The sequence below is a fragment of the Bactrocera oleae genome, chromosome 6 (assembly GCF_042242935.1).
Source record: "Bactrocera oleae isolate idBacOlea1 chromosome 6, idBacOlea1, whole genome shotgun sequence".
Lineage (NCBI taxonomy): Eukaryota > Metazoa > Arthropoda > Insecta > Diptera > Tephritidae > Bactrocera > Bactrocera oleae.
In genome coordinates this window covers 16237198-16265014 of record NC_091540.1, presented here as the reverse complement: position 1 = coordinate 16265014, position 27817 = coordinate 16237198, and the positions used below count along the sequence as shown (strand labels likewise).

At 39.2% G+C, this 27817-nt stretch overlaps 1 protein-coding gene across 2 annotated transcripts; it reads right to left on the bottom strand.

Annotated features, from left to right (window-relative positions):
- Positions 1-1767: 1767 nt before the first annotated feature.
- Positions 1768-27817, bottom strand: LOC106621767 (paired box protein Pax-6). Of its 2 annotated transcripts, none has more exons than XM_014240745.3 (6): positions 27054-27817; positions 15194-15412; positions 7447-7587; positions 4486-4836; positions 4235-4419; positions 1768-2862 (listed from the first exon to the last, which is right to left on the bottom strand). In XM_014240745.3, exons 1-6 carry the CDS (start codon positions 27346-27348, stop codon positions 2098-2100), a joined length of 1956 nt encoding a protein of 651 aa, XP_014096220.3. In that variant the 5' UTR covers positions 27349-27817; the 3' UTR covers positions 1768-2097. The 2 variants fall into 2 exon arrangements, with proteins under 2 accessions (XP_014096220.3, XP_069967714.1); XM_070111613.1 differs by having other exon boundaries at positions 2281-2845.

Here is a 27817-nt window from a genome sequence, read left to right as displayed (position 1 = left end):
TGCTACAGAAGAACAGAAATTAATGATACCGCCATGACCAGCATTATGGTAGCTGTTATAATGTGATTTTTATTGTGTATTTTCAATTAACTGCTGAACCCGCCTTTTATTGGTGTCGAAAAGCTTACCTTTCATCGAATGCCCATTTTCTGTGGTTAAACGCCATGTGTTATTGTTTTTGTTGTATTTCAACCTATTCTTTTGTGTATGCCTTTAAAGGTTGCTGAAACTAATCTTTAACATGTAAACAAGTATTCTCCACAATTATGAAAATCAAAAGTCATCGTGGGTTTATTTCATGCTTCATAGATCGTGAAATACTCTTTTTTATCTTCGAGATGACCATCTACTCAAACCTTGGTTTAAAGTATTAGCGAGAGGCGAATATAGTTGAAGATAACCTTACTAAACTGATTGAGCAAGTGGCATTTCTATGAAGGTGTAGATTATCTCTTCTCACATTTCTGCTCAGATTTGACACTTAGTGAAGAACTCGTTGATCTTATTGATCTCACAAGGATTACTTTACAGCACCAAATTCTATAGAGGATAGCTTAAAGCTCTGTTATAAGTTCACTTTTTAACTACTACAACTTCTACTAGCTGCTCAATAGCTTCGAATTTTCTTTTGCCTTTACTGCAAACTTAACCATTAGTTGATGGTTCGAACATTGTTATAAGTAGCTAATGGAATTCGATTAGTGGTCCAGGCGGCTTCTCTGAAGATCTCAACACTTCTGTCTGTCTTTATTTCACACGACAGTTGGGTCTAGGGACGGACCCGGATTTTTATTCGGTTAAGCACTGTCAACTCGGCAGCAATATTCTAAATTATTTGGGGAATGTCTTTTTGCCTTACAAAGATAATATCACTATATTAGAGAAATGATAAAGGAATTTCAGCGCATAACCTCCATTAACCATTTTTGAACTTTTTCCACATGAGAGAAAGAAGAAAATATGGTTGATAGAAATCAACGAAGTTAAAACTAACTACTTCTTTATAATGTTAAAATTCTTATTGTAACGAAGAGCTTGGACTAGAGCTATGGTATGACTACGGGAAACAAATCTAGGCAGTTTTCTTGTATGTCTACATATGTGGAATTTTGCGGGTGTGATCGTCCAGCCGCGATCGCGAACTATAATGGACGAACAACCACCTCAAAAAGATAAAAGCCAAAGGTGGGTGCAAATCGAAATTGCAGACTAATCACATATACATATGTAGCTATTACGAAGTCTTTGTAAAAACAAAAAAAATAACCACAGACAATAAAATTTGGCTTCTGTAGTTCCAATAAGAGAGATTACTTCATATTTCGCTATACATTGAATTTAAAAATGTATTCACCAAATTACTGCTGAACTCGTAAATTCGTCTATGAAAGTTACATAGGATTAAAAGCGATAAATTCAAATCAATAGGAAGTCAAAAGGAAAGAGAGATAGATAGAGGAAGGTAAAGAGAACGAAAAAGAGTGCTAGAGAGGTATGGAAAGATATAGGTAGAGAGAGATAGAGTGCTGTCGAGTTGCATTATCTTGGCTGGCCTCTATCAGGTTACGACGCTAAACGAAGTACATATAGTTTTCTCTAGCTTTGCAGCTAAAGCAGCTAGCTTTGCTACTGCAAAATAAATTTTTGGGTATTATGATATCAGTCAAAGCCACACTATGGCTTTGGTGTGATACACTAAGTTTTTAAAAACTCGTATTATATCGTACTTACCGTTTTATATTTTTCATTCATTAGATAAACAAGAGATTAAGTGAATTTAATTTTCAAAATTAATTTTAATTATATTGCAGAGTTAAGTTACTTTCATTTTAATTTACAGTTAATTGCACTAAGTTACTTAAATTTGATTAGAGAGAATAAAATTAGTATATAATATGTACATATTGAAAGCGCTTGGAGTTACAGTTTGCTATATAGATACATATTTATAAATCTCTCTTATAATAAACCGTTAAAGACTAATCACTTCGCTTTACTATTACACATATTACACACAGCTTTATTCCGTTAGAAAAGCATTAATCAGACTTGGGAATCCTGCGTCGTATTGGGCTCAGCTATCACGCTCAGATCTGCTTATTCTTCAGCAATTGTCGCATTCTCATTGCACTGCCCACTGCTCTCCGCATCTTGGACCACATTTATCTCCTCCTCCGATAGCTTTGAATGTGTCGTGTTCGTCGGTGAGGGTGTGACAGAGTGTGAAAGTGGTGAGTCAGCTCCGCCGTCTTCGCCAACGCCCGACAACAGTTTCGACTGTTGTGCGGCGGAGACAACTTGGCGGGTGAAGTTCAGCGCCAGCATTGCCTCGGACAATACAGGATTCACCACCATTGAGCGGAAGGCGCTATGCTCACCGCCCATTAATAATGGAACTGATGCTGTGTGCGATGGAAAGACCAACGCCGGTGGTGGTGGCGGGGTGCCTTGTGGCAGTTGCGGAAGTGACGCTTTTGATTTCGTTGGGTCGTTGCTGTGGTGTAACGCTTCGTGTTGTTGTTGGTGTTGGTGTTGCTGCAGATTCATGGTATTCATATTCGTGTGGAATTGTTGTCCGTCCTGATTTGCTGTAGGGATGAAAGCGTTCGGCAGTTTGTGTGTATAGTCCAGCGTATGGCTTGTTATACCCATTGGCAACCCGTAGTAGCTGTTTGTTGCATTCGTTTTGCTGTTGTTGTTGTAATTGTCCACATCCAATAAATGGTGTGGTCGTTGTGGGTTGACTGGTGAATGGTTGCGTTTCATTGCGCCGTGTGTCTGCGGTGAGTGGGAACCCCGCTGCTTCAGCTGGCTGACCCGCTGATGTCGGCGCCATTTCGCTCGTCTGTTGGAAAACCAAACCTAATGTTGATCAATACGAAGAATACAATTTGTTAGTTGGTAAAATGGTTGTAGGAGTAATTAAACACGGTTCGACAGGTGATTATGTAGGAAGAGGAGTTTAGAGGAAGCTTTGTTGAAAGTAAGATGACATGTAGATATTCTTAGTTAACTATGTGTGTGTAAATAACATATAACCTAGCTCTATTACTTTGGTTTGTGAGCTAAGATTCTGAATAATTGAAGAAGACAGATTCTGAAAGTGAACTTATGTAGCTTTTTTTTACCAGTCTTACCTTTGGGAATCTACGTAACTCTAATAAGGCCTATCGGTCAGACAAAAACCTTCGAAGCTCCTCGTAGACTTTAAAGCATTTTCAATGTACAATAGTTGATAAAACCGGCTATTTTGAACGAACTTACGAACGGTGAAGACCAAAGAAATTTTTAGAAAGTATTATTACAAACCGAGGTGTATTGTGTTCATAAAGGATGATCTGCATTTCTACTTTTCACTCAGACTCGAAATCTAATATATATACATTTTCCCCAAATTCGGAAAACTAAATTTAAAACTAACTAGGCTGAGAACCGACTTTCTAAGCACTTGCTTCAGTTGGTCGTCTATTAACTCAAACTAAAATTTTTGGAGTTCGGATTAAAGAAGATAAATAAACGATGTCGCTAATCTCGGGGACAGAATAATGGAAAATCTCTCAGGTTCTTATTCGCAGAAAAAGATAATATGTAAGCACATGAGCTCAAATAGAATAAGCGGCATACTAAAGAATCTGGCTCAAATCTTAGGAGAAAAAAACAAAAACTGACCAGATTAGGTCGCACAGATATGTATTAAAATCTAAAGCAACAATTATAGAACATTGATCAATTGATACTCCCCAAGGTGTTTCCATGTAATAGCTGTCGAGCTTGAAACCAAGCGGTATCACTAACTCTGTAGATACCAGCTGATATACCCATATTAAGTAAATTGAAGAAAATCCAGATATATGAAGCCAAGACACAAGACGATTGAATCTTTCCACTGCAGATATAGGTCAGATCTAAGTAACCGGAACAGTTTTTTATTACACAATGACCGTCAAATCGGAAGCTTTCTTTCAAATTATTTGAGGATTGGTTTCTGCCGCTACAATTTCAAAGGCTTGAAGGAGCTATGTAGTTATGTTTTCCGAGTCAAGTCTTAATTTCCATACTTGATTTGATAAATTTCTGCTATGATATGCTAAGATTAGTCACAGACAGAACATTAACAGAAGTGTTACGTGCTTATACTTTTTCATACAAACTTTTTCCGTCTACTGTGTTTTTTTTTTGACAAGATAAAGTATTGCTTATTTGATTTATAATCGTATTATGTAATTGCACCTACCTGAACTCTCGCTTCACTCAGTGCAGTGCGCGCTGCTAATTTCTCTCTCGTGCTTACACAGGGGTAATGTGACTTCTCAAACTCCTTCTCCAGCTCATCTAATTGCTCGGAGCTGAATGTGGTACGATTACGACGGAATTTAGGCTGATCGCTGTCATCTGTATCGGAGTCTTCGCCTTCAATGTCTGTAAATACCATATCAGTTTTAGTATGAGTAAAAAAGACTAGCTTGAAATCAACTAAACGCTTACCAATCATACGACTCGCATCTGGTGAACCCAAAGTCTCGTGACTACCCGAACCGGGTGATATTGGTGGTATGGAAACATTTGAATTTGTCGGCGTCAGACTACCAGGTGGCAAACTATTTGGGAAACCGCCACCAACACCAGCAGCACCAGTCATTGTTGCGCCAGACGCCCATAGATGAGGCGGTGGTGGTGGTAAGGTTGACGGCCAAGTCGGGAAGCCAGGATGTGTGGGATGCATATAAACATAACTGGTAGCGCGTGCGAATTCAGCCGCTGCACGTTCCGCCGCGCGATTACGTAATATGCGATTGATGGAGGATACGGAGGGTGCCGTAGCGTTCGTGCAAACACCTGAAAGGGTTTATGTTTGGAAATTTAATTAATGTTGTGTGTAATGTAGTGTCTAAATGATCCGTTACAGTCTGCAGTCTCTCAAGCAAGTTAGTTAGTAGTAGAAATCGGCGAATGAAATCAATCAGGATCGGTATCAAAAGTATATAAATAAGTTTAATAGAGATCATCAGATGCCTCTTTTAGTAGTTAATAATAGAAGGGTGTCCATATAGATTTTAGACGCCCTGTCGAGCCGTAACTGTTGAGGTATAATGTCTTATGCACAGTTTTTTTTATTAAAATTCTCTATTAGTTAAGAAAAATGGAGAGATTTATTAGATTTAGAGTATTTAATTAGTCTTCAAGTCGGTTTGTCACATTAATTATATAGCAGCTCTGTCTAAAGCACCATATCGTAGGTAACAGACTTTATTTGTGTTGCGGGATTTCGAATCAAAAGTAGTAAGCCAAGACTTACAAAAGCGCTTACATGGCTCTTCACCATATATGTATAATTAGTATAAAAGGTTTCTAGGCTGATAGTGTTATTACTTTATGTTCCCATCTTATGAACCGTCAGCTGCAAATATGTTCGAAATTCCTCTCAAAGTCCAAATTCAGTTCGAAACGGCGAGTAAGTAAAAGGCTTGGGGAGTATTTTGGTATTTCGACGGCACTATTGATTTTCTTTCTTCATGTCTATTTTATTTGGTTATGGAAACCAGATTAGGCGGTTATAATCCGGAAGGTGCGGTAGTGTCGAAAAAGAGGTAATCGGTTTTGCATCGTTCATCTCTGATATTTCTCAAAAGTTCGTTCACAGCCTAGTCTTGCCTGATGACAGATGCTTTGAGAAGTTTTAATCAAACCAAGATGTTAAGCTCGGGAATATGATAAGGAATTCAATGATATCCGCTCGGAGAACTTTTTTTTGTGTTTTTAAGTTGACTTATTCTACTAAAGTCAGAAATATTTGTGCGACCACATTTTCGAGATCTCAGATCAACGAGAATGGGGTTTGATCCTTCTTTGTCAGGAAAATTTATAAAATTTTAGAAAGGTACTAAATTTTTGAAAAGAGTAATGAAATTGAAGATAGAACCCAGATCCGCTATACAATTTACTCAGAATAACCTCCACATGTGATATTAGAAATGCAGTTAAATTCCAGTTCCATTAGTTCGACCAAGGAGAGCGGATATCAGCATTATATAGGCTGATAACTCGTCAATACTACTGCAATCCTTATGCAGGCGCTACGGGGTTTCTGTTCATTTCTGCAAAAGAGATGAAAAGCGGGGTAGTGTTGTAGAGAAACAAATACTTTGGAGCCTTAAAACCGTAACAGTTCAAGAAAAAAAAAATAGATTTATTTACAGGAAGCCAGAATAGTGGTAGCTGTTGTTGTTAAGTTTAATTGCAATCGACGTTTTGCATGTGTTCTGCCATATCTACAATCCCCAATTGCCTTCTTAATTACAAACAATGAAAAGAAGAAGAAGAAATGCAGCGCACAAAAAGAAATGGGATATGTGGAGGCTGTGCGAAGCAACTACGAAGCTGTTTAGTGTGATCGGAGCGCAGAGTACACGACGAGACAGCAATTTGATGTGAACGATCGATATCAAAACCAATTTGAATGCGGTGACTGACTAAATGTCAAGTACGAAGACCTGAGCGCGTACGCATGCGCAGATGAACTACCTAAGTGTGCGCAGTGGACTTGAATGAATGGAGCGAGGACGCAGCTATGCTTTCGCGATGATCAGGAGCTGTGCTGCTATTGTTGTTGTGGCACGTTGACCAAGCGACTGCGCTGTGACAGCTGCGCAGAAAAAGGTGAACCCGAAAATCCAGCAGCACAGTGACGAACACGCTGAGCGCCGTTCAGCCGCATTTACATATCAATCTTTCCGCATGCGAACGCGTGTCTTCTTCACTTCCGCGCACAACATTTAGAAGAATGCTAAGCAGTGTTGCATACGCGTACGCGTCTGATTACGGCGCTATGGCGTCCGGATGCTAATAAATTAGACTATCGATAAATCTGGCGAGTGCAACAATACATTACATTTTGTGTGTGTGCCAAAGTCAGTTAATGCGAGGAAAATGCGAAGGAAGGCATTTATTTGGTCGCAACGGTCGCGCAGACCATAAATACATCAGAAGGCATGACCGACCACCGGCGCACCATTGGCAGCGGAGGTACAAGAAGAACGTACTTACGCCAACCAGTGCGTAACTCTCTGTCAAAGCGTATGCGTTACAGCCCGTTCGTCTGCGCGGTTGTGTTCGTGTGTGTGCTTTTCGTCAGCAATCGCGATTCATTCGCAATTTGTTTGGCCAATCATTTTGGTCGCAACTCTTCTTCTGGGGGGTTGACGGCGTCACTTAATGAGGTAAACCATCAAGCGGCCGCTACATAAGCCAAGCCAAACCACGTCGCGTCAGTCAAGCCGTTTGCATGGTCAATGGTGCAAGTGCGCGAGGTAGGCAGCTCAGCGGCTAGGCGGGCAGGCAGTCATTCAGTCACTGGCTTCCAGTGAGCACCCACAGACGAGATTTGTGTCTTGTAAGTCTGTTGTTGTAGTTTGTACATGTGTTCGCTTGTGTTGTTTGTGTACTCACCTTCCGATATCAGTCGTTCGCGTATTTCCCACGCAAATATTGTCGGATTATCGCGTTTGTATTGCTCGATTTTCGAGACGACAGCGGGCGTAGCAACTTTCGGCTTTGATCCGCCGATTAAACCAGGTGGCCTCAATGTACCTGCAATTAAAGAAATTAAACAGATATGAACATGAATAATCACACACGATAACTGATCGATGGTTGGAAGGGTAGAGACAGTGAATTTGGCTTTTATAACAACATTACGCACAGTGTTGATAAAATCAATAAAATTCGGTTCGATTTAGTTTAAAGTGCTCATTCGTAAAATTTTCGGCAGAAATAAATACTAATTTAAGTTACGTAGATAGGTATCGAAGTTTTGTTTTATATGTGGTAATTATTTGAGACATATTGAGCAAAAGTTTTTATGCTAAAATCTACATTCTTGTACCCTGAAACTTATGACTCTTAGTATTCGGTTAGCCAATCCAGATTATCAATCTGCAAATTAACGGTATTATCACATATGAAAATTTCAAAAAGTTGTTGATGACCAATCTGAAAGGTATTGTGAGTTTCGCGGATAACCGCTTTGTAGAAAGCTTCAGACATGAAAAAGTTATCCGGTAAATGGTTAAAGATTGTGCAACCATAGTTCGAATCAAAATTTTAATTCAGATACCAAAAATATGCCCTAAACGGATGTACGAAAATTATTCCTAGGTAATAGGTCGGCTAGATCACTCGAGAAGTGCTATTGTACCTTCCCAATTTTGCGGCTTATCCCAACAAATATAATATCTTGATGTGAACTAAAATACGGATTTACAGAAACATACACGCAGACTGAATTTGAAAATGGTGCAAAGACTTTCAACTCGTAAAAACCTTATCATGAGCTGTTCTAGTAGAACAACTAAACATTCTTTAGAGCAAATTCTACACTACACATCCGGCGTTTTACTTCATTTTTTTGATTGCTTAGAACTTGGTAATGACATAAATCACTAGCCTATATATGGGTTTGTTGGAGAACTTCTTCCACCAGAAGCCTCCCTTACCAGGTAAGAATAGATGGGTATACACATATGGAATGATGTAAATAACCCATCCTGCAATGGACTTCAATAGTTCGATTGTAGAGTTGACTTTTTTGGGAAAGCTATACGTAGGTGATTCGATTGGACTAGGCATCTCTTTTTTAAATATATACGGTAGAATCCTTAACAGTTCTTTCTTTCAGTCTTCTCTGTGCAAATCAACAGCAGCTCAACGGCAGTGAAAACGTTAATAAAAAGATCTTAATCTCGATTTCGATCGATGAGTTTGTATGATAGCTTTATGCTGTGATTGTCCGAACTGAACAATTTCTTCCGAGGTTGTAGCGATTACTTTGATAATAATCTATGCCTAATTTCGTGATGATACCTCGACAAAAAAGAAAGTTTTTTATACAAGGACTTGAGTTGGATCGGTCGTTTGTATGGCAGCTATATTCTATAGTTATCTGATATCAGTTCCTACAAATGAGCAGCTTCTTGGTGAGAAAATAACGTGTGCAAACTTTCAGGTCGATATCCCAACAACTGAAGGACTAGTTCGCGTATATACGGGCGGATAGGCAGACGGATATGGCTAGATTGACTCGGCTCAGCACGCTAAGTATATATAGATAGTATATACTTTAAATGGTCTCCGACGTTTCCTTTTGGGTGTTACAAACATCGCGGTAAACTTAATATACCCTGTTCAGTGTATAATACGGAGGAAAAGGGGTTGCTGTCTCGATAGTCGGGCTCCGGTTATGTGGAACGGACTCAGATTTATATACTATACATACTGTCAATTCGGCAGCATTTCTCAAAATTATTTGGGAACAGTTTTTGGCGCTACAACAAAAATATCTTTTATCTTTATAACAAAAACAACAGAAAAGAAGCGGGTGATTGTATTGATATTTGAGACCTTCACCACTTTTCTTTATTGCCCACCGCTTTGTGGTGACCTTTCCGAGCATTTGGGGCGCTAATTGTTGTTTTTATAATGCAAATCGCTTGCGGCCCACCAGAACAATAAATAAGTGAATGCTTATTTGCACACATATTTTAAACGTTTTTGTTGTTTTAACATATATGCAATGCTATCAGTGACAATCCAATTACCTATGAACCAATACACAATGGTTGGTGTGTTACATACAGCTTGTACATACATATGTACGTGTATTTATTTTGAAATGTTTGCGCTTTTTCTGCTTCTCGCGCTTTCGGCTTGCCCGGTAATTTGCGCAAACAACGCGCTGCTAACCAATTTGGTCGCACATTGCAACAACTCAATAACACATTTGCATCGGTATTAGCAATTTATTTACGTATGCTGACTCGCCGCCAAAGCAACAATGAGATAAAGCGCCACAGGCACACACAGGTGAACGCCGCTACGCGTAAATAAAAGCTAACTGTGTAAATATAAAAAAAGAAACAACAACAACAAGAAACGATACTTTGAAATAGTAATAAAGTCATAAAACTATGTAAAGCTATGTCATTGGATCACAAGCTCCACAAAACGGCCGGCGCAGCGTTCTAGTGAGCTCATGTGCACCCTTTTAAATATGTACATATATTTGCTTGAACGAGGTCGTTTCGATAAGTACTTAGAGTCAGCGACTGATAGTGCTACTATTGAAAGATAAATTTATTATCGCCGAACCGACCACTTTTCAACAGTTTTGGATGCTGTTTAAGCGCGACTCGAAGGAGTTTCTGCGTGCGACGACGAAACAGGAAATCAACGAATAATCTTAATAGTGGACTTTACCCGGCGAACCCGCTCCGAAGAAACTGAAGACTATTCTATCGGCCGAAAAAGGAAAGTATCACTATTTTTCTGGATTCACAAGGTGTGATTTGTTACTACTACTATATTGAATTTTTAGGTCGATTTAATGGTGAATGTAAGGAAAGGGGTCAAATTTTACGAAGAAAAAGTGAAAGTTCACATTAACAACGCAACGACTTATACCACCGCCATCACACACACGGCTAAGTTGGTCGAATTAGGCTACAAACTACTGTCCCATTCACCGTATTCTTCAGATTTGACGCTGTGAACTTATTTATGTCTTCACAACGGAAAAAAGTCACTCGCCGGACAGGAATTTGTGTCGAATGATTAGGTTATTGCTACTTTGTAGACTTCCAGAAGATGTATTTTTTAGACGGGCTAAAGAAGTTGGATTAGTAGCGAAAACGAAAACAATCCCATTTTTCCAAAATTTTAAATTTTGTTTCTTACGATAAGTACTACTTGGACCGAGCTCGTATATTTGCATGTATGACACTTGCGAGCTTTGTTTACCTGCTTATGCGACCTCCCTCCGTTCATCCGGCCAACCGTTAATCTCCCCGCTCCTCTGCACCAGCGCCATGCCATCCGCTAAGTAAATGATAACTCATCGGAAGCTGTTGACAGCCGATTATTTGTACTTCAAATTAGTTACGAGAACATAAAACAACAATAACTACACCAACAATAACTACAAAACGTTTGTTAAAAGTGCAAACATTGTCATTGCAACAGTCGCAACTGATGCCGCCGCGTAATTGCAATATGCTAATGCTTACAAAAACAATAAAAACAACAATGGAAGAGATCACTTGGCAGCAACAGACAAATCGCCGCCGCCGGAAGTTCTGTTTCGCACTAAATATAAGTATTTGTGCGATTATCGAGACAATAAGCGCACCGCAGCGCCTACACACATATATGTAAACATACATACAAATATACAATACACTCACACAGATAAGTGCCGCATATCTGCTTATGACTTTAATCAGCAAAACATCTGGTGAAAAAATAATTACGTGAATGACTACGGGCTTTCTCATTCATTCGCCCCCCACACACGCACAGACTCACAGACATTCATTCATCAAGCCGCCGCAGCCGCGCGTTCACTCGTGCAATCGCCGCGCGAGCGAATTACACTTACAAGTATTTGTTGCGAAGGTTTGTTGTTGTTGTTGTGTGGTAGATAGGTAGCAGCTGGTAATTAAAGTCAACAATTAGAAATCAGATTAAACGATTAAAATTATGTGAAATATATGCCATTGCGAATTCACGCTGATAAAATGGAATTGGAAATGCTTCATTGTGGAAATATTCACTGGCTGATTGTGTATAATTTGCAAGCACAAACATTTTTTTTTGCTTTAAGAAAACACAAATTGCATAGATATTATGTTCGGTTTTGAAATTTTTGCAGTCAATTAAAGCGAGTGAAGGTATAATTGTTTGTAGGTGTAAAGTTTTCTGTACTGAAAAAAAAGCGTGAACATAACCTCAATCTATAAAGAGATTTCTAAAATGGAAAGTAGTGTGTACGCGGGTGAGTGCTGAGCAACTCTTTCCGTCTTTTTACTATTATCTTTCTCTGGCAGCATCTTTTAAGAAGAACTGCTAAGCAACGAGTGCGTCCCGAAAGCTGTCCCCTACAGGCGGGCTTACATGAGCGAAACGAACTGGGATTTATATTTGAATAAAGTCGGTAAATTCGACAGCACTACTCGAAAACTGCTTAAGAATAGCTGAAATATAGATAATAAGATAATTTAGAAACTATTCAACCATTGAATCAGCGTTAAAATGGCTTAAGGTAATAGCTATGTTTTCAAAAATGTCCTCAGAAAAGCCAGATGATATAACATTGGAGTTAAAGCCATTTAAAAATCACACTGCCCTCCTAGTCACAGAAATACTTGTATATAGGAAAGAAAGCAAGCTGCTGAATTGAGTATGATAAAAGCATCGCTTGAAGAAACTGCATAGACTTGTTTTCTCGGAACTAAGTATCTAAAGGCAACTATATAAAAGATGTGGCTCTGGTGCGACAAAACAACTTGTTGAATTGACTTACCGAAAAGTCCAGCCGAAGTTTTGGATACATTTTTAGGTTAATCGCAGTTCGGTTATCGCATTTGAATGAAATAATCACTTTATATAGAAAACTAACTGCAATAAAATTGAATTCAGCAGAATAGTCTTTTTCCAGAAAACTTTAGCAATGGAGATGAGCAAAATGTTTAGCATATCGTATGGATAACAATCGATCATCTCGAAGAGCTATCAGATGCGTAAACTCACCAAAACTTTTGATTTATTTACTCGAAAGAGAAAAATGCAATGCGATGCATTTTCATACTGTTACGTGCGAATGTCAAAATAGACTATTTATCAAATTTTCTTGAAATTGATCAAGTAGATCCGGATATATGTGATTTCACCTAAAGGTGGGCCGTGCCATGCCTATCCTCCAGTTTTGTCACAGGCTCCTATAAAGTCTTCTTTTCCCTAACGCATTTGGTTTTATCGGACTTTTAGTAGTTTTTAACAAAAGCGGTGGGGAGTGGGCCTGGTTATAAACCCATTTCATCCATTTTCACATTATCGCAAGAGGTGTCCATATAATTTCTCCTGTGCTAATTTGGCAGATGTAGTGTGAAGTGTTTGGGAGATACGTACACAAACTATATTAGGGGGACGAGGACATGCCTACTTTTTAAAAATTCTCAAACCACATATGCTTCTCCTTATTGTGATTGGTTGTACCAAAATACAGTTTTACAGTGCACAGACAGACAGACGGACACACAGTCACCCGTATTTCAACTCTTTTCGTCATCCTAATCATTAATGTATATATATCGGTATATAACTCTATATCTAACTCGATTAGTTTTTGGTGATAAAAAGAACCGTTAGGTGAACAAAACTATTATGCTCTGTAGCAAGTTGCAAGAGTAAAAAAGCAAACGATTGCCAATTTTAAATAAGCTCCCTTTAAATGAGTTGTACGCAATATCTTCTGTTGAATGAATCGGAGTAGACCCTCACAGGATTTATAATTTCTAATGGTGAGCTTACCCGCTCATTTAGAAATTATACCACGAGAAACGTCTCGTTCTCAAAACATTCATTACTAAGCTTGTAGATAACAGCGCTATTGAAGATAGCCTTAAAAGTCTCTCGGTGAAATTAATGGGGGACACAACTCGAATTGAGCGGAGTGAACAAGGAAAGCGTTCCCACGACAATCGGATCTGGCAGATTCTGTCCAAAAATAGCTTAAATGACTCCAACAACAGTTGAATTAAAGAGTATGCATGGAGTTGAAAACTGTCCGGTTAACCAATTTAAACGTGGTCGTACTAGGCTTGCCGCAACCATACCAGAAATCATTGAGCAAGTTCATAATATTGTTAGTGAAGATTCAAGTTAGACTAAGCGTGGAGTTGCTAATACCATAGGCATCTCAGACGAATGAGTAATTCATATTTTACTTGGAGAATTACATATGAAAAAGCTGTTTGGAAAGTTAGTGCCGCACACGTTAACAATTCAACGAAAACTGGATCGAAAACAAAGCAGCATAATTTGGAGCGTTTTAAGCAGAATAAAACCGATTTATTGCGTCGTTTTATAACTATAGATGAGACTTGGATCTATCACCATGATCCTAAATTGAAACAAGAACGTTTACAGTGGATTGAAGCTGGTTGTTCAGCTCCAAAGCAGATGAAGTCACAACGATCAGCAAAGAAGGTTATGGTATCCGGTTTTTTTGGGAAGCAAAATGAATTTTGTTGATTGATTATCTGCAGAAAGGTAAAACAATCAACTCTGAGTATTATTGCAGCCTTTTTGATCAGCTGAATGAAAAAAATCGTTACAAAAGACCAGGTTTGCGGAACAAAAAAATAATTTTTCATCAAGATAATGCACCTGCTCACAAAGGTGTTTTAACAATGACAAAATTCAACAATTAAAGTACGAATTGCTTGAGCATCCACCATAATGACCAGATTTGGATCCCAGCGACTACTACCTCTTCAGAAACCTGAAACAATTCCTTCGTGCAGAGCGTTTTTCCTGGAATGAAGAAGCCATTACAGTCGTAGACAGGTTTTTTTTCAGAGCTTCCGGAAAGTCATTGTAGGGATGGAATAAAATTATTGGAGCATCATTGGAATAAGTGTATTGAAGTTAAGGGAAATTATATTGAATAAAAAAATATATTTCGTACCAAAAACAGTATTTTTTAATTTTGAGCGCTGAAACTTTTCAACCAACCTAGTATACAGTCATACAAAATAGTCTTTCTATTATACGGGTATATTTTTGTTTGTTCTATTGTACTTTCTGAAATAGTATTTTCTCCAGAATGGGCATAGACAGTCGGATTTTTAGAGCATCTTGTCATAATATTATACTAGGATTATTTGAATCTATAACTGATCATTGTGATTTATTTGTTTGTATTATTAAAATCTGGCAGTTCACGTTAAAACTTTTATGGACAAACTTCAATATGATAAACCCATTTATGAATTGTTTCATGGTGTCTGCTCTATTTACATTTTTTTAATGACGAAAAAATTCTCACTTTCGGTTTACATTTCGGCTTGAGTCGAGAAGTATCACGAGTATCAAGGGTAAAGTATGAATAACGGTTCGGAAACACTACGATTATTCTCAGTGCTATTAGTTAATATGTAGGACATTTGTCAATGTTTCTTTAGTTGGTTTCCGACAACTTTATTTGAGCAGTCGGAACTCAAGGGATTTACAAATTTTAATATGCATTTGTTTCCTTTCGTTAATTACTTGAATTGGAATATTTTGATGGACAAGATTCGGAATATTTATATGTTATTGATTTTATCTAGAATAATATTGTAATTTTCTGTATTGTACCTACCCAATAGCTTGGAGACAGCGCCTTGTTGCGTCAGCATGTGTTGAGCCAAATCGTAACCACGCAAACCGAAGCGAGAGAGTTCCAGGAGCCGATGCTGCGACACTAGAGCATTGAGCGTTGAATGTGGTGCCGGATGCGCATTTCCAAAGATGCCACCCAAACTTGGAGCATTCGCAATGCCCGGCGGTATAGAGGCAGGTGGAGCGGCTGGTAGTCCCACTGCAATGAAGATAGGAAGAAAGCAAATGGTGAGATAAAGAATTGAAAAAAAAAACGAAATAAGCGATGAAATTGCAATTACGAAGAAGATTTGACAAAAAATGTGTCAGTGCGCTTGCAATTTGCTAAAGTGTGAAACCTTATAGGCCACCAGAAGCGACGCGCCTTTTACTTCACTTTTTTTCCTGATGTTTCGAACAAAAGTTTAATTTGCTTTTACGTGGAATTTAAACGAGGCATCACACAGAAATTCCGCACATTGCGCGCCAACACCAACTCGCTACAAATTTGTTCCGTTGCACTGTCAACACAATTGTCTTTGAAGTTGAAGTTGCAACGCTCGCAAGGAACACAAGCAAAAAGGTTAGGAGAAAAAACGCGCGAAACACTAACACGGGGCGGCAGCGCGCAGGCAGAGACGCGCAGTAGCGCGCAAGTAAGTGTCCGCAAAATACTTAAACTAAAGCAGCATTGCGGGTAGGAAAAAACTTTAAAAGGGTATAAAACTAAAAATCGGACGCATCGCACAAAATAATCGATACGTGATCATGGCTTGACGAGCCGCTAACATGTCATATATGGGCATAATAGAGTGCTGGCCATCAGCAAGTCGTCATCGCGCTTTCGAATGCCGCGCCACAACAACATGGCATCATCAACGTCGTCATAATCATCTCCAAATGTGCGCACGCGTCCCTTGAGTGGCGGGCGATAACGCGACGCGTTCACAACACTTGCCACCATACTCATTACATGGCAGCGCTCAAGCTGCAGCCACACACCAACGGCGGTGTTATCAACGCGCATTGTGCGGTCCACCGGCCGCGTAGTCATGTTTTCGGTGCTAATTTCATCACTTGCTCGGAATTTGAGGAATTCTTGACAAGTTCCAAATACCGACGGACTTCGTCGATCAACTTATTGTCATTGTATGGCAGTTGGCCGGGATCGGCACACATACACAGCAACGCGTTGTGACGCGCAAACCTGCGAAATAAAAAAATGCGTCAACGTATCAACCGCGCGTCCACCTAAATCGCCTGGCGTAGGGCAATCCATATTGGCAGCAGCTCGTTCGCTGTTCAGATGCGAGTAATTTAGTAATTCCTGCGATGTAGAAGCTTTTATGTACAATTTGACATTTTATCTGATCGCAAGAACTGCTCACATTTTAACACTTTTTTACCAATTGCAAGCAGCAGCAACAAGTCTGGCGGCTGACGCTTGGTTGTTTAGTTGTTTGGCTGTTGGCTGCTAGTTATTGGCTCGCTGTTGCATTGCTGGATTGCCGCATTTGTCGCATGAATGATCTGTGCAATGCGAACGTTGCAAATACCTCGGCTTGATGCGTCGCAGTCGTGTAAGTCACTTCAAGTCGGTTCAATTCGGTTAAGGCAGACAAATGTGCAATGCTTGAGATTTTATGTACCTTTTAGTATAAGAAATGTTTTGATTTCGGATTGCATAAGCATTAACAGACAGTTTTTTTAAGCCTGGCTTTGTGATTTCTAAAACCAGTAGCAGAAAGCTTACACTTTTAATTTGGCATATAAAAAGTCATCAACAAAATAAGTTAATATTTGAAGTTGAATATCGGGCTATAACAGGTTATCATTTTATGAGCTTTAGGAACTATTAAGATTGAATACCGAGTTTAAATTATGTAGGTAGGTTAATCTCAATATATACTTTGAAGACCTTAAATTCTAAAGTGACGTTACTGTTCTCATAGATGTTGTTGTTATTGCAACGGAAAGAGAACGATCTTCGGATACGTTCTGACTCTCATAGGAACGGTACTTCGACATGCTGTTGGAGACCTTATTGTGAATTTGACCAGGCTTTACTTAAAGACTGAAGCACAATTTGTTCAAATGGGTACATTAATAAACCAAATTGTAGTATTTGGAGTGATGATAATCCACAAACCATTGTTGAGACGCCGTTACATTCTCATAAAGTTACTGTTTGGCGAGCTCTACGCGCAATTCCCACTGCCATATTTCTTCAAAAATAAAGCCAACCATTATGTTACATGGAGAGCTCTATAGAGCCATGACTAATGGCTTGCCTGAATTGTAGGATGTCGATGTGGTTCCAAAAAGACGGCACTATATGCCATACAACGAACGAAATAATCAATTTATTAAAGGAAACATTTTGTGAGCGCATCATCTCGCGTTGTGAGCCTGCGGTGTGGCGAGCTGGACTAAATTTTGTGAAGTTATGTGAAGTCGTTTGTCTATGTAGATAATCCCGAGACTTACGAGTAGTTAAACTTTCTAATATAGCTCAATTATTTCGGGGATATGCAAAGAAACCCATTAGGAAAAACATATTAAAATTATTAAGAGATTTCGAAGCAAGGTTTACGTTTAGATATAATCGAAGAATAAATATTTTCATTGAATTATGGAAGTATATACTAAGTGAAACTGAGAGCGGTCCCGCGTAAAATTTTTGTCTTGAGTTCTGCCGAATGTTTACAAAGGGAGCTTTCCAAAATTATTTTAAAAAAGTGTATAAGCGTAACATAACCAACTTCGAGATAAATTAAAGAGAAACAAGTCTTTCAGTGAGGTCATTGTCAATTCCTACGATTGGCAATCTTCTGCAATTTTCAACTATCAAAAGTATATATTTATCAAAACAACAAAACTCTTTTTCAAATTTGGATTAATAAACAACTGTTAAATATGATGATCCTTAAGTTTTAATTCATTCTATAAATTTCGTTATAATTCTCACCAAGTTTATTATAAAATCATTTCAACAAATTCGTGTTTCAGTTGCTTCATTTATCTTAATTGACAACGAATGACCATAGATAACTTGTATATTCGCCATTCACTTAACTAGCTAACATTACTCTTTGGTCTTTGTCAGTCCTACAAGTTTAAGAAGCTTTGTGAAGTGCAATCAAATATTTAATTTGTGATTAAGGGGAGTCCTGTGCTTGGCTATCACTAGTTGGATCGTGGGTTTAAGCCTCGGCAAATTTGGTATTCCAAAAGAGTAGGCCATACATAACTCATTTCTAGAGTTACCTACAACATCAAAACTGATATCTCACTTGAAGTTATTGCACAAGAAACTTACATGCATAAAAACATTTTGGGATTAAGATCTCGTTGCGCAAATGAATTATTCCTCGATTAATTTTCTAGAGCGTAAGTGTTATATACTAATATATGCTCAGGCATGCGTACTCTTCCGGTGAAAAAATTCCACATAGTAATAAATATATATTTCACACTGATTAAGCGACGAGTTGAATGAAACCAGCAAATTTATTTATGGCAACAGGTCGTTTGATTTATTGTCTAAACGAAAACTCGCCACTCTAATTTTAATCAGCTGCTCACTGGTCGATTGGACAGCATTGCTGCTACCGCAGCCGCTAACGTTGCGAAACGTGAACATTCGTGCACATGCTGGGCAAACTTACTGCCTTTACCTCTAATGTGTGGCAATGCAATGCATATTTCACACTTGCCACAAATATTGCAGGCGCGCGCTACTGTCGGTTGTACGAATGTAAGTAAGCGTTAAGTAGGCGTCCGCGCGCCATTATTAAGCGCTTAAGACGCACCTTGTTTTATTTATTTATTTCTCATGCTGTTTTTCTTGCTTGCCCAGCCAATTTGTTGCTGCAACATGTTTGGTCAATTGTTGTACACAAGTATTCCTTGATTTATGCCGCGTACGAGCGTCATAGTTACCATGGTCATAGCGCTGGTTCTAACTGACCCACCAGTCGGCCAACTGACTAAACGACTGAACGTATGGTAGAATGGTGTGCTGCCGGTTCCGCATTGTATGGTCACAGTACGCACATGGAGCGCCGCATCTACACGCTTATGGTATGAACGCCAAGTTCATGCAGTTGGTGGATGATTTATCCGCGCGTTCATGCGCAAGCGCGCACGCCTGCATGTGAAAAGAAAATATAAAACGAAGTTTAGCGCACTCTTACTGCTCTTCACTCGCTATGCGGAATGCTCATTTCACTGAATCGTTAAATCGGCTTAAGCGGCAACAACAACCCAGCTGTTGTGATTGGCAGAGCAAATGAAAAAAGTTGACTCAGCCACAGCGGTAGTGGCAGTGGTGGCGCAGCAACGGTAGCCACGCGCGATCAACAACGGTTGTTGTAATCGTTTCGCCACTGACAAGCTTACACGCATCCAGCAGCCAGCAGCCGCCAACTACCAGACGTTGCATTCGCATTGCGAAGTCGATTGTTGCGCTGCGCACAAGTGATTATCGCACCGGAATTCAATTGATAGTTTGATTTATTGCTACCGGTAATTTTTTCGGCTCGTCAGCATCGCGCGCACTCAACGCTATGGCAACCGTGTGCAACATCACCGCAGCGCATGTATGTGTGTGAGTTGAGTACCCGCACTAAGCCTCAGCGTAGACGCGCATCGTTACCGTCGTACGTTTGCAGTTACAAATGCAACGTAATGGCAACGAGCGTGTGCAACGTCAGCAACGTCATGATCGTTTAGCGGTGATTTCGTTCATGCGTTTTGAGTTTTTGCGCTTCTGGTGTTTATGCCACATTGCGCTGCTACTTCATCGATTTCCAGTTTATGTTCTTCAACTTATTCTCCTACCGTACGCTCTGTGTTTGACGCTGATTCTAGTGTGACCATCTCTATGGCAAGCTGCATGCTACATCTTTGAAGGGGCAATATTTAATGGCTTGTCTTTTCTACTGTTGCAGTGGCTGTCATCAGTGTCGAAAGTTTGCGCTGCTATTTCAAATTGGCATGAATGTTTTGAATATTTTAGAATATTATTAAGGCAATATCTTTTGGCGAATATAATAGGAGTTTGAATTGATTTTTTGATAGCGGTGAAATTTAAAGATATTCCAATATGTAATGTGTTTTTTTTTAATTGGAAGATTATGTTTCAAAGATCTTATTTGGTTCTCATCTCTTGCGTGGACCTTGTAAAAGTGCTTCATATATGTCCTAATATATGTTTTTAAGAGAAAGAAAACTGCTGTCTCTTTCTCATCCTGTGCTTCATTGAGAGCTGGGTTCCTGGTAGTCTGGATAGGCCATATGGAAACATATTAAGCAGCATGATTAAGGTAAGATCATTTATTGACAAGAACATGAAAGGGTGAGCCATTCGTTCTTTAAAAATGACAGTTACTGTACTCGCTACTTCTCTCCAATATGGAAGAAGATTATTTTTCTATCCTGAATCTATGAAAAGAACTTAGAAATCCGACTCAGATAGAGATTCGACTTAATAAGAAAGGAAGCTTAGATTAATTTTCATTTCTTCCAACAAGTACTGCTTTGGATTTTGCAGGTCAATAGTCTTAGTACTTATAAATATCTTATCCTTTGATAAAGTCTACTAAAACTTGATCTATTATCATTTTTCAGTTTTGAGTTGAATGTTTTATTTAGCATTATTAAAATTAACCGATTAAGGTGAAACATGCACCGCTTTATTCATATACCAGACTCAAAGAATCCAAATCCTCATTCCCAATGGCAAAAAACTGGGAGAGTCGTTTTCACATGCTTATGTTGAGGTGAATTTTTCACCAGTACAAGCAGACGGAATACCTAGTAATCACTTGGTGCCAGGTCTGGATCATAAGTTGGATGCATAAGCACCTCTCAACAAAGCTCCCGGAGCTTCTGTCGAGACACTATCAATATATAATATGTGGCGTGGTGATGACCTGGTAGCTGAGCTATTCGCCTCTTGTGCAATGGAAAGTTGAAAGTTGCCACTTGAAAAGTTGAATATATCGGTATTTTGTCATGCTAGGAGCCGCTAAGTATGCAGCAAATGACCTCATGTATTGGTTAAGACTTATAACTTATCAAGTTATCACAAATTTGGTGAGACTGCTAATATCAATTCTGGCCAGTTTGCCTGGTTCGCGGAAGGTATGGCCAACGAGATATTTCACCTTCAGTCTTGCGAAAATTGTACAGTGGAGGAGAAGGTGTATAGATGTTTCCTCTCGGCATTCTCCATACAACTTGGATCGACAAAATTTTTAACTACGCATGATACCTATTAGATAGTGTGCGGTGAAAACATAACCTTGCTTAGAGCAAGTAGTTCAATGGACTAGTACGAAGCCAGTCTAAACCGGAAGGATTTCCCGGAAACGCAATGCAAGTTGTTGGCCAACATTTACCGACCTCAAGCGAGGTCCATAGATCCAGTGTTAGAATAGAAGAGGGCAACACACGACCTGATTGTTAACAATTTGATGAAATTGAGGCGAGAAGTTCACAGCGATTCTGATGTGACTAGGCACACATACAAGTCTAATAACGACGTGGCTTGATGTAATTGATAATGAGAGCAGGCAATCCTTGACTACCTTAAGAACTATCAAAAACTATGCAATGCTGATTTTTGTTTGGACATATAGAATCATCAACTGCGCTTCCCTTCTCTTCTCATCAGAGAGAGTTTGCTTACTATTGCGGCAAACAGCATACCGGTATGTGAAAGACGACTGTTGTGAACTATATTTTGAATATGCGAGTAGTGACTAAGAACCAAAGAACAAAAACAAATTAGAGCATAACCTAAAAAGAAGAATGCTCTTTACTTAGTTTTGAAAAACAAAAAAAAAAAAGTAACAACAAAAAACATGGTGGAATGTTGCCAAATTAAAAAGCGCATCGATATGGAAACTTAAAGATGACACAGTGTGTGTTTGTGCCATTCGCACATCAGTGGCAATTTGTTTTGCACAAGTACGTGCTGTCAAATAAAATTAATTCCACATCGGCGTTCGGTCGTCTTCCCACCGCCGCCACCGCCAAACAATGGCAACACCAATAGCGATTCAACTGCCACAGTTCTGCACACCACACACCACTTTTGCCCGCGGTCTTCCTTCTACCAAGCTTTAAACCAGCCCGCAGTGCTGCCGCGCGACCCACTTTGCAGCAAGACTCTTGACAATACTGCAGCTCAGACGCAACTCGTCGCCAAGTCAACTACAACAACAATACAACGAAGCGCAACAACAACAACAAGCAGCGTAGCAACAACAACAGCTGCAGTGAGTCGAGCTAGCCAGCCTATCAGTCTGTTACTTAGTTGGCTGACTGGCTCGCTGGTTGCCGCGTCGCCGCGCCGTCGCGCACTTCTGACCAAACAACTTGGCTCGCTCACATGTCAGCGCCGAGCGTTGGAGAGGGGCGCGCGCTGAGGTAAGCCGGTAAAATGTCACAGCATGATGGCAGATTCAGTTTACTGACTTTGAAAGGTGTTGGAAGTTGCACAATAAATAAATAAATTATAAAACTTAAGCATAAAGGGCGAATGCAGTGTAGACTATAATAGACACACAAGCATACATAATTATACAAATATATGCGTGTGTGAGTTTGTGTGCGTTTTAATGCGAACAAGTACGCGCAAACATTGCTTGCAGTTGGCACACACACGGGTTTAGAGTTACCATTTGCCATATTCTAGGAAAGTGAAAAGACTTGCGGACGGACGGACGGACTTGGTGCGTTTAGTTCGTTCGGACCGCTTTTGCTGTTGCTTTGCGTTCTCGTGCTTCTTGGCGATTCGTCGTTGGTGCCAATGTGGTTAACTAAGTTGGCTTGCTTGGTTTTGTTTTTGTTTTTGTTGTTGTTACTTTTTGGGTGACTTCATTGCATAACAAAATTATTTTGCAATAAAATGCGCATTAGAATGAAATCATGAAAATTGACACTTGCTCAGAGCGATTCGGGTAAAGTCGAAATTAACATATGGCAAAATGCCGATCATCGCTAATTTCTGTGGGATTTCACATCCCACTGGCCTTCATAGTTGTTTAGTGGCTTAAGCGCTCGACAATTATAAGGAATTAGAATGGTACGATGGGTTGGCTCAATCTCGATCTCTGAGCGGTTGAAGAATCATCAGTCTACTCGAGGCGGTTTGAAACTATATGTTTGTTATTGTTGTAGTGATATATGAAAAATGTGTTGTGTATTGCAGGGTCGACAATCAATACTGTTTACAATTATCTTCGGAATAGCTCCGAGACCACACCACTTGTATATCATCAAAACTGTTCTTATTAAAGATTTAGTAAAAAGAAATCCATTGTTTTTGCACTTTATTGAAGGTTTTATATTGCAAATTATTCGATTTAGTTGATCGTTCGAAAATTTGAAGTTAATTTCATACTGCTACGCTCATAGAAACCCTAGTTGCTATTGGCAAAAAACTGGGACAGTCGATTTCTACAAGCTTCTCTTGAATCAAATTTTGTCACCAGAATAATCTTTCGCGTTTTTGAAATGAATCGAGTATATCGTGATTCAGCAGATATTCGCAGTTCGAAATTTGAACTGTGAGGTTTTTTGTATAAGCTCGAGTGGCACCCATACATCGAGCTTCTTTTTATATTCAGTCTTATTTAAATTATACCAAACGGTTTTTTTTATAATGTTTAGCTCCTAGGAAATCAAAACAGTGCTCACGTGATGGTCGGAATCGACGACATCTATTATTTTTTCGATATTTTCGATAACAGGCCATTCATTGACATCAAAATTCGAGGAACGAAATCAATGAAACTATAATTGCATATGGTTGACTTCTGCAGTATTGGGACCAATTTTGTCTTTATCGAAGAAGAACTGTAAAAAATGGCAAATTGGATGTTCAAACTGTGTGAAACTATAAAAATCAGGAAAAACTAGACAAATTACGGGACTTTGGTGTACACTCGACTAAAATTGAATAGCATGGGTGCTAACCACAGCTGGGTATCATTTGAAATAATTAAAAATGCAATAACCTAAAATTAAGTGTTTTCCAAAAATGGTATGTATGTCTCAGCCATGGTCATTGAACCCAGGACTTGGCACCTCCTACTGTTGCATGAAAATAAATATACAGTATATGAATGAATAGAAATATAGAAAATAGTTATACAATATATTTTAGGTTATGTTAACGGCTGATGATGAATGCGATAAGAAAACCTATGTGGACTGCTAAAAATGCTGGTCCTTTGTGATATCAAGCGACCCCAACTGAAGATTATAAGGCCCCTGGTTTTCCGAAGTCATGACATCTAAGATCTCAGTTTTGAAAAAGCAAGAACATAGAAAAGAATTTATGTCTTTACCTCACCTTTCAATATAGAAATAAGCACAATTATTGATTCTCTGTCACATGGCGACATAGGCGACATTGTTTGCAGATGGCCACAATCGCTGCTTATGAACATAATGATTAAGCAGCAAATGGCTCAGCAACACGAACAGGTTACCTAACAGAGGTTTTCTTTTCCGTTTTTATGGGTGGTAGCGCTGAGTGGAATACTACTTGAACTCAATGGAGAGGGGGTGAAAGCAGTATATAGTAGAAGTATATGCAGAGTACATAGTGTTGATGATATCAGTGATGTTTTCTTCCACAATCAGTGAGATGTTGGAAAGAGTTCTACGAAGGTTACACTTATGGGTCGCGAATAATGGATTAGGTGTAAACCCTAGTAAAACAGAACTGATGCCCTCACTTGGTGGTACTGGAATTGCCCTGTTCCCCACAGCTAAATACCTAGTGATTGAAATCGATCTAATAAGTCATGTCCGACTGATGCGCTCAATATGCTCCTGCCTCGACTGCCCATAGACGTCTTTACTCGAAAAGTAGCAGCAGCTTCTGCTATAAGACATAGTGCCATTCTAAACCGGCTAAACTTAAGTAACTCAGACTATATCTTCACAACGTTAGATTTCAGTAGCCACTTTCTGGTAAGGATACCCTCCAGACGTGAATAGAGAAGAGGTTTAGTAGAGGAGGAGGATACAACCTCTATCTATAGTGACGGGTTCAAAATGGACTGCCAAGGACCGGCGGGTGTATACTCCAATGATCTTGACATCTTACTTTCTATCCGGCTACCAAATTCAGCCAACATCTTCCAAGCGGAAGTACTAGGTGTAGAGAAGACCTGTTGTTTTCTATTGACTAACTACAAGATGGTACAGAAAGCAACCATATACACGGACCAACAATAACAATATCTGCCGCAGCTGCAAGCTTGATGGGAATAAGGAAACCGACTTCCGCCGTAAATGCCCAGCTCTAACACAAACCAGACACAGAATACTTACTATACGGAGTGTGTTCAAAAAAACAACGTGAATTTGCGATTTTTGAAAAAAAAAATAATTATTTATTCGCCTACATAAAACTACGGCGCTTTAAGGTACTCTTTATTTTTGGAAATAAGAAAAAGTCACACGGAGCCATGTCTGGCGAATATGGAGGCTTGGGCATAGTTACAGTATTATTTTTGGCCAAGAATTCACGAACAAGCAACGAAGTGTGAGCTTTTTACAAACAAAATCGCCAAGCTCCTAAAAACACGTCTAACCTTAGCGGCTGCTACAGACAAAGTAAGCAATGAACACAGCTGAAAATTTTATCATACTACAGGGGCATGTACATATATAAACATTATTAACAATATAAAAATTTTGACAATTGGACTTTCCAAACTCATGAAGTTTTAAATTTTAAAATAGCCGTTATTTTTTGAGTGCACTTCGTAAGTAGTTTTATTGAGAGCATCAAATGGTTTGAGCGTAACGAACGAAACGAGATAACAAGTTTATAAAATTCCTACGAGAGTCTATCACAATGGTGCATCCAGCGCTAATTGAGCCCGGGGTGACATCACTTCTACCTACCTAATTATTCAGCTTTCTCCACACAACGTTTGCCATTTGCGGACGATAAGGGTTTAACCTCACGGCATGTTAGTGTATAGGTACAGTGTCCCTGAAGCACTCGTGAGTTAAATAAACTCAAATATATAATATAAGATATATTCGACTGGATGATCTCTGATTCGTTGAATTCGTCTTTGCCCCTAATAGTGGAATAATTATTAAAGTATTGGAAAATTCACTTAAAATATAAATTATCTAGAAAGGTAGCCAAGTACAAAAAAAAAAATACTGGAATCGAAATACCTATAAACAAATATGAAGGAGAGAATGTCGACAAATGTCTATTCGTTTGATCTCAACAATTTTTTTGTTGGATGGTACTAAGTCTCGGGCCAGCTGGTATTTATGTAAAATATTTCCGGTAGGTGGCGTTGCTTCATACTGAAATGTATCTTGAAAAAGGGCATAGAAAGACTCTAAAAGCGACATAGAAAGACTCTAAAAGAGACATAGAAAGACTCTAAAAGAGTATGCGGTTTCGGATGAAACTAATAATAATTGTGAAAAACTACATCAGCAATAAAAGAAAGTTTTAAGTTACATTGGTGCTCCACTAAACAACAATGGATTCTATTTTGAAGAAGAATAAGACTTTTCTAATCGAAGAATAACACTGGTTCAAATACTCTAGATATCTTATTTGACAAGATCAGATAAATTGATGATCAGATAAATTGATCATAGAAATTACACTTAAGCACACTATTTGCTTTTTCAAACGGTATAAAAACCACTATTTCCAAATCGAAATCTTATGTTTCTCCTAGGCACTATGTATGTATACTTCCAAAGTATGCACAATAATTAAGGTTATGGATGCCGAACACGCTAAACTCTTTAAATAATTTCAAACCGCTTTTAATTTCGTTAATGTGAGTACTTACCTGTTGGCGATAGCGGCACAGTAGGCGCCGCATGTGGCGGTAGCGCTACCGACGGTGGTTGACCAATGCCGTGTGCCGCTAAACCGGGTATAGGAACATGTGATTGCATGGGAAGCGGAAGTGTTGTAACGCCGCCTGCCATCACTGGCATCACAGATAGCGTGTGTTGTTGGCGTTGTAAATTTTGTTGTTGTTGTTGTTGCGAAAGATGTGCCGGCGGCGATTCCATGCCCACTTTAACACTATTCAACAAATTATTTTCATGCGCACTGTCTGCAACATTGGACGAGCACATTTGTGAGTGTCGTCAGGTAAATGGGCGACAGCCAATGCACACACTCACATACGCGCACACAAACAGGAGATCACGCGCGCAAGCGGCGGCAAAGCATAGGTGCGAATTATGCTTCTTATGCGGAGTTTTAAAAGCGGTCTTTAAGTTTTAATTAATTATTTTTTATGAGAGAAGTGTTTGCTTACAAATGCGCTGACAATGTACACCTCGCGCGTTGGAGTTCTGAAGCGCGTAAGGAAATTTTGCTATAACGAATTCTTACTTCTATCACTTCCGGTTCCTGCGTTATTTTACGCGCTTTTGCAACAAACCCGAAAAAATTTCACCCTAACATTCACGTTTTTAGTGGCGCCGTCGGCGGTTCTCTCGTTTTTCGCTTATTTTTCTCATGCACATTCGTTTCCACTTTTGCTTCGGCAGTTATCCGAGTTGTTACGTCGAGGTGTTAACTCGTAGCGCGTCCGTAACG

Bases quoted from the DNA above. Each gene is read 5' to 3' on its own strand.
- LOC106621767 (XM_014240745.3), bottom strand. From the start codon at position 27,348: ATGTGCTCGTCCAATGTTGCAGACAGTGCGCATGAAAATAATTTGTTG. The intron at 15,413-27,053 runs GTAAGTACTCAC...TCTTCATTGCAG, and splicing joins TGTGCCGCTATCGCCAACAG to TGGGACTACCAGCCGCTCCA. The intron at 2,863-4,234 runs GTAGGTGCAATT...GATCAACATTAG, and splicing joins TGAGTGAAGCGAGAGTTCAG to GTTTGGTTTTCCAACAGACG.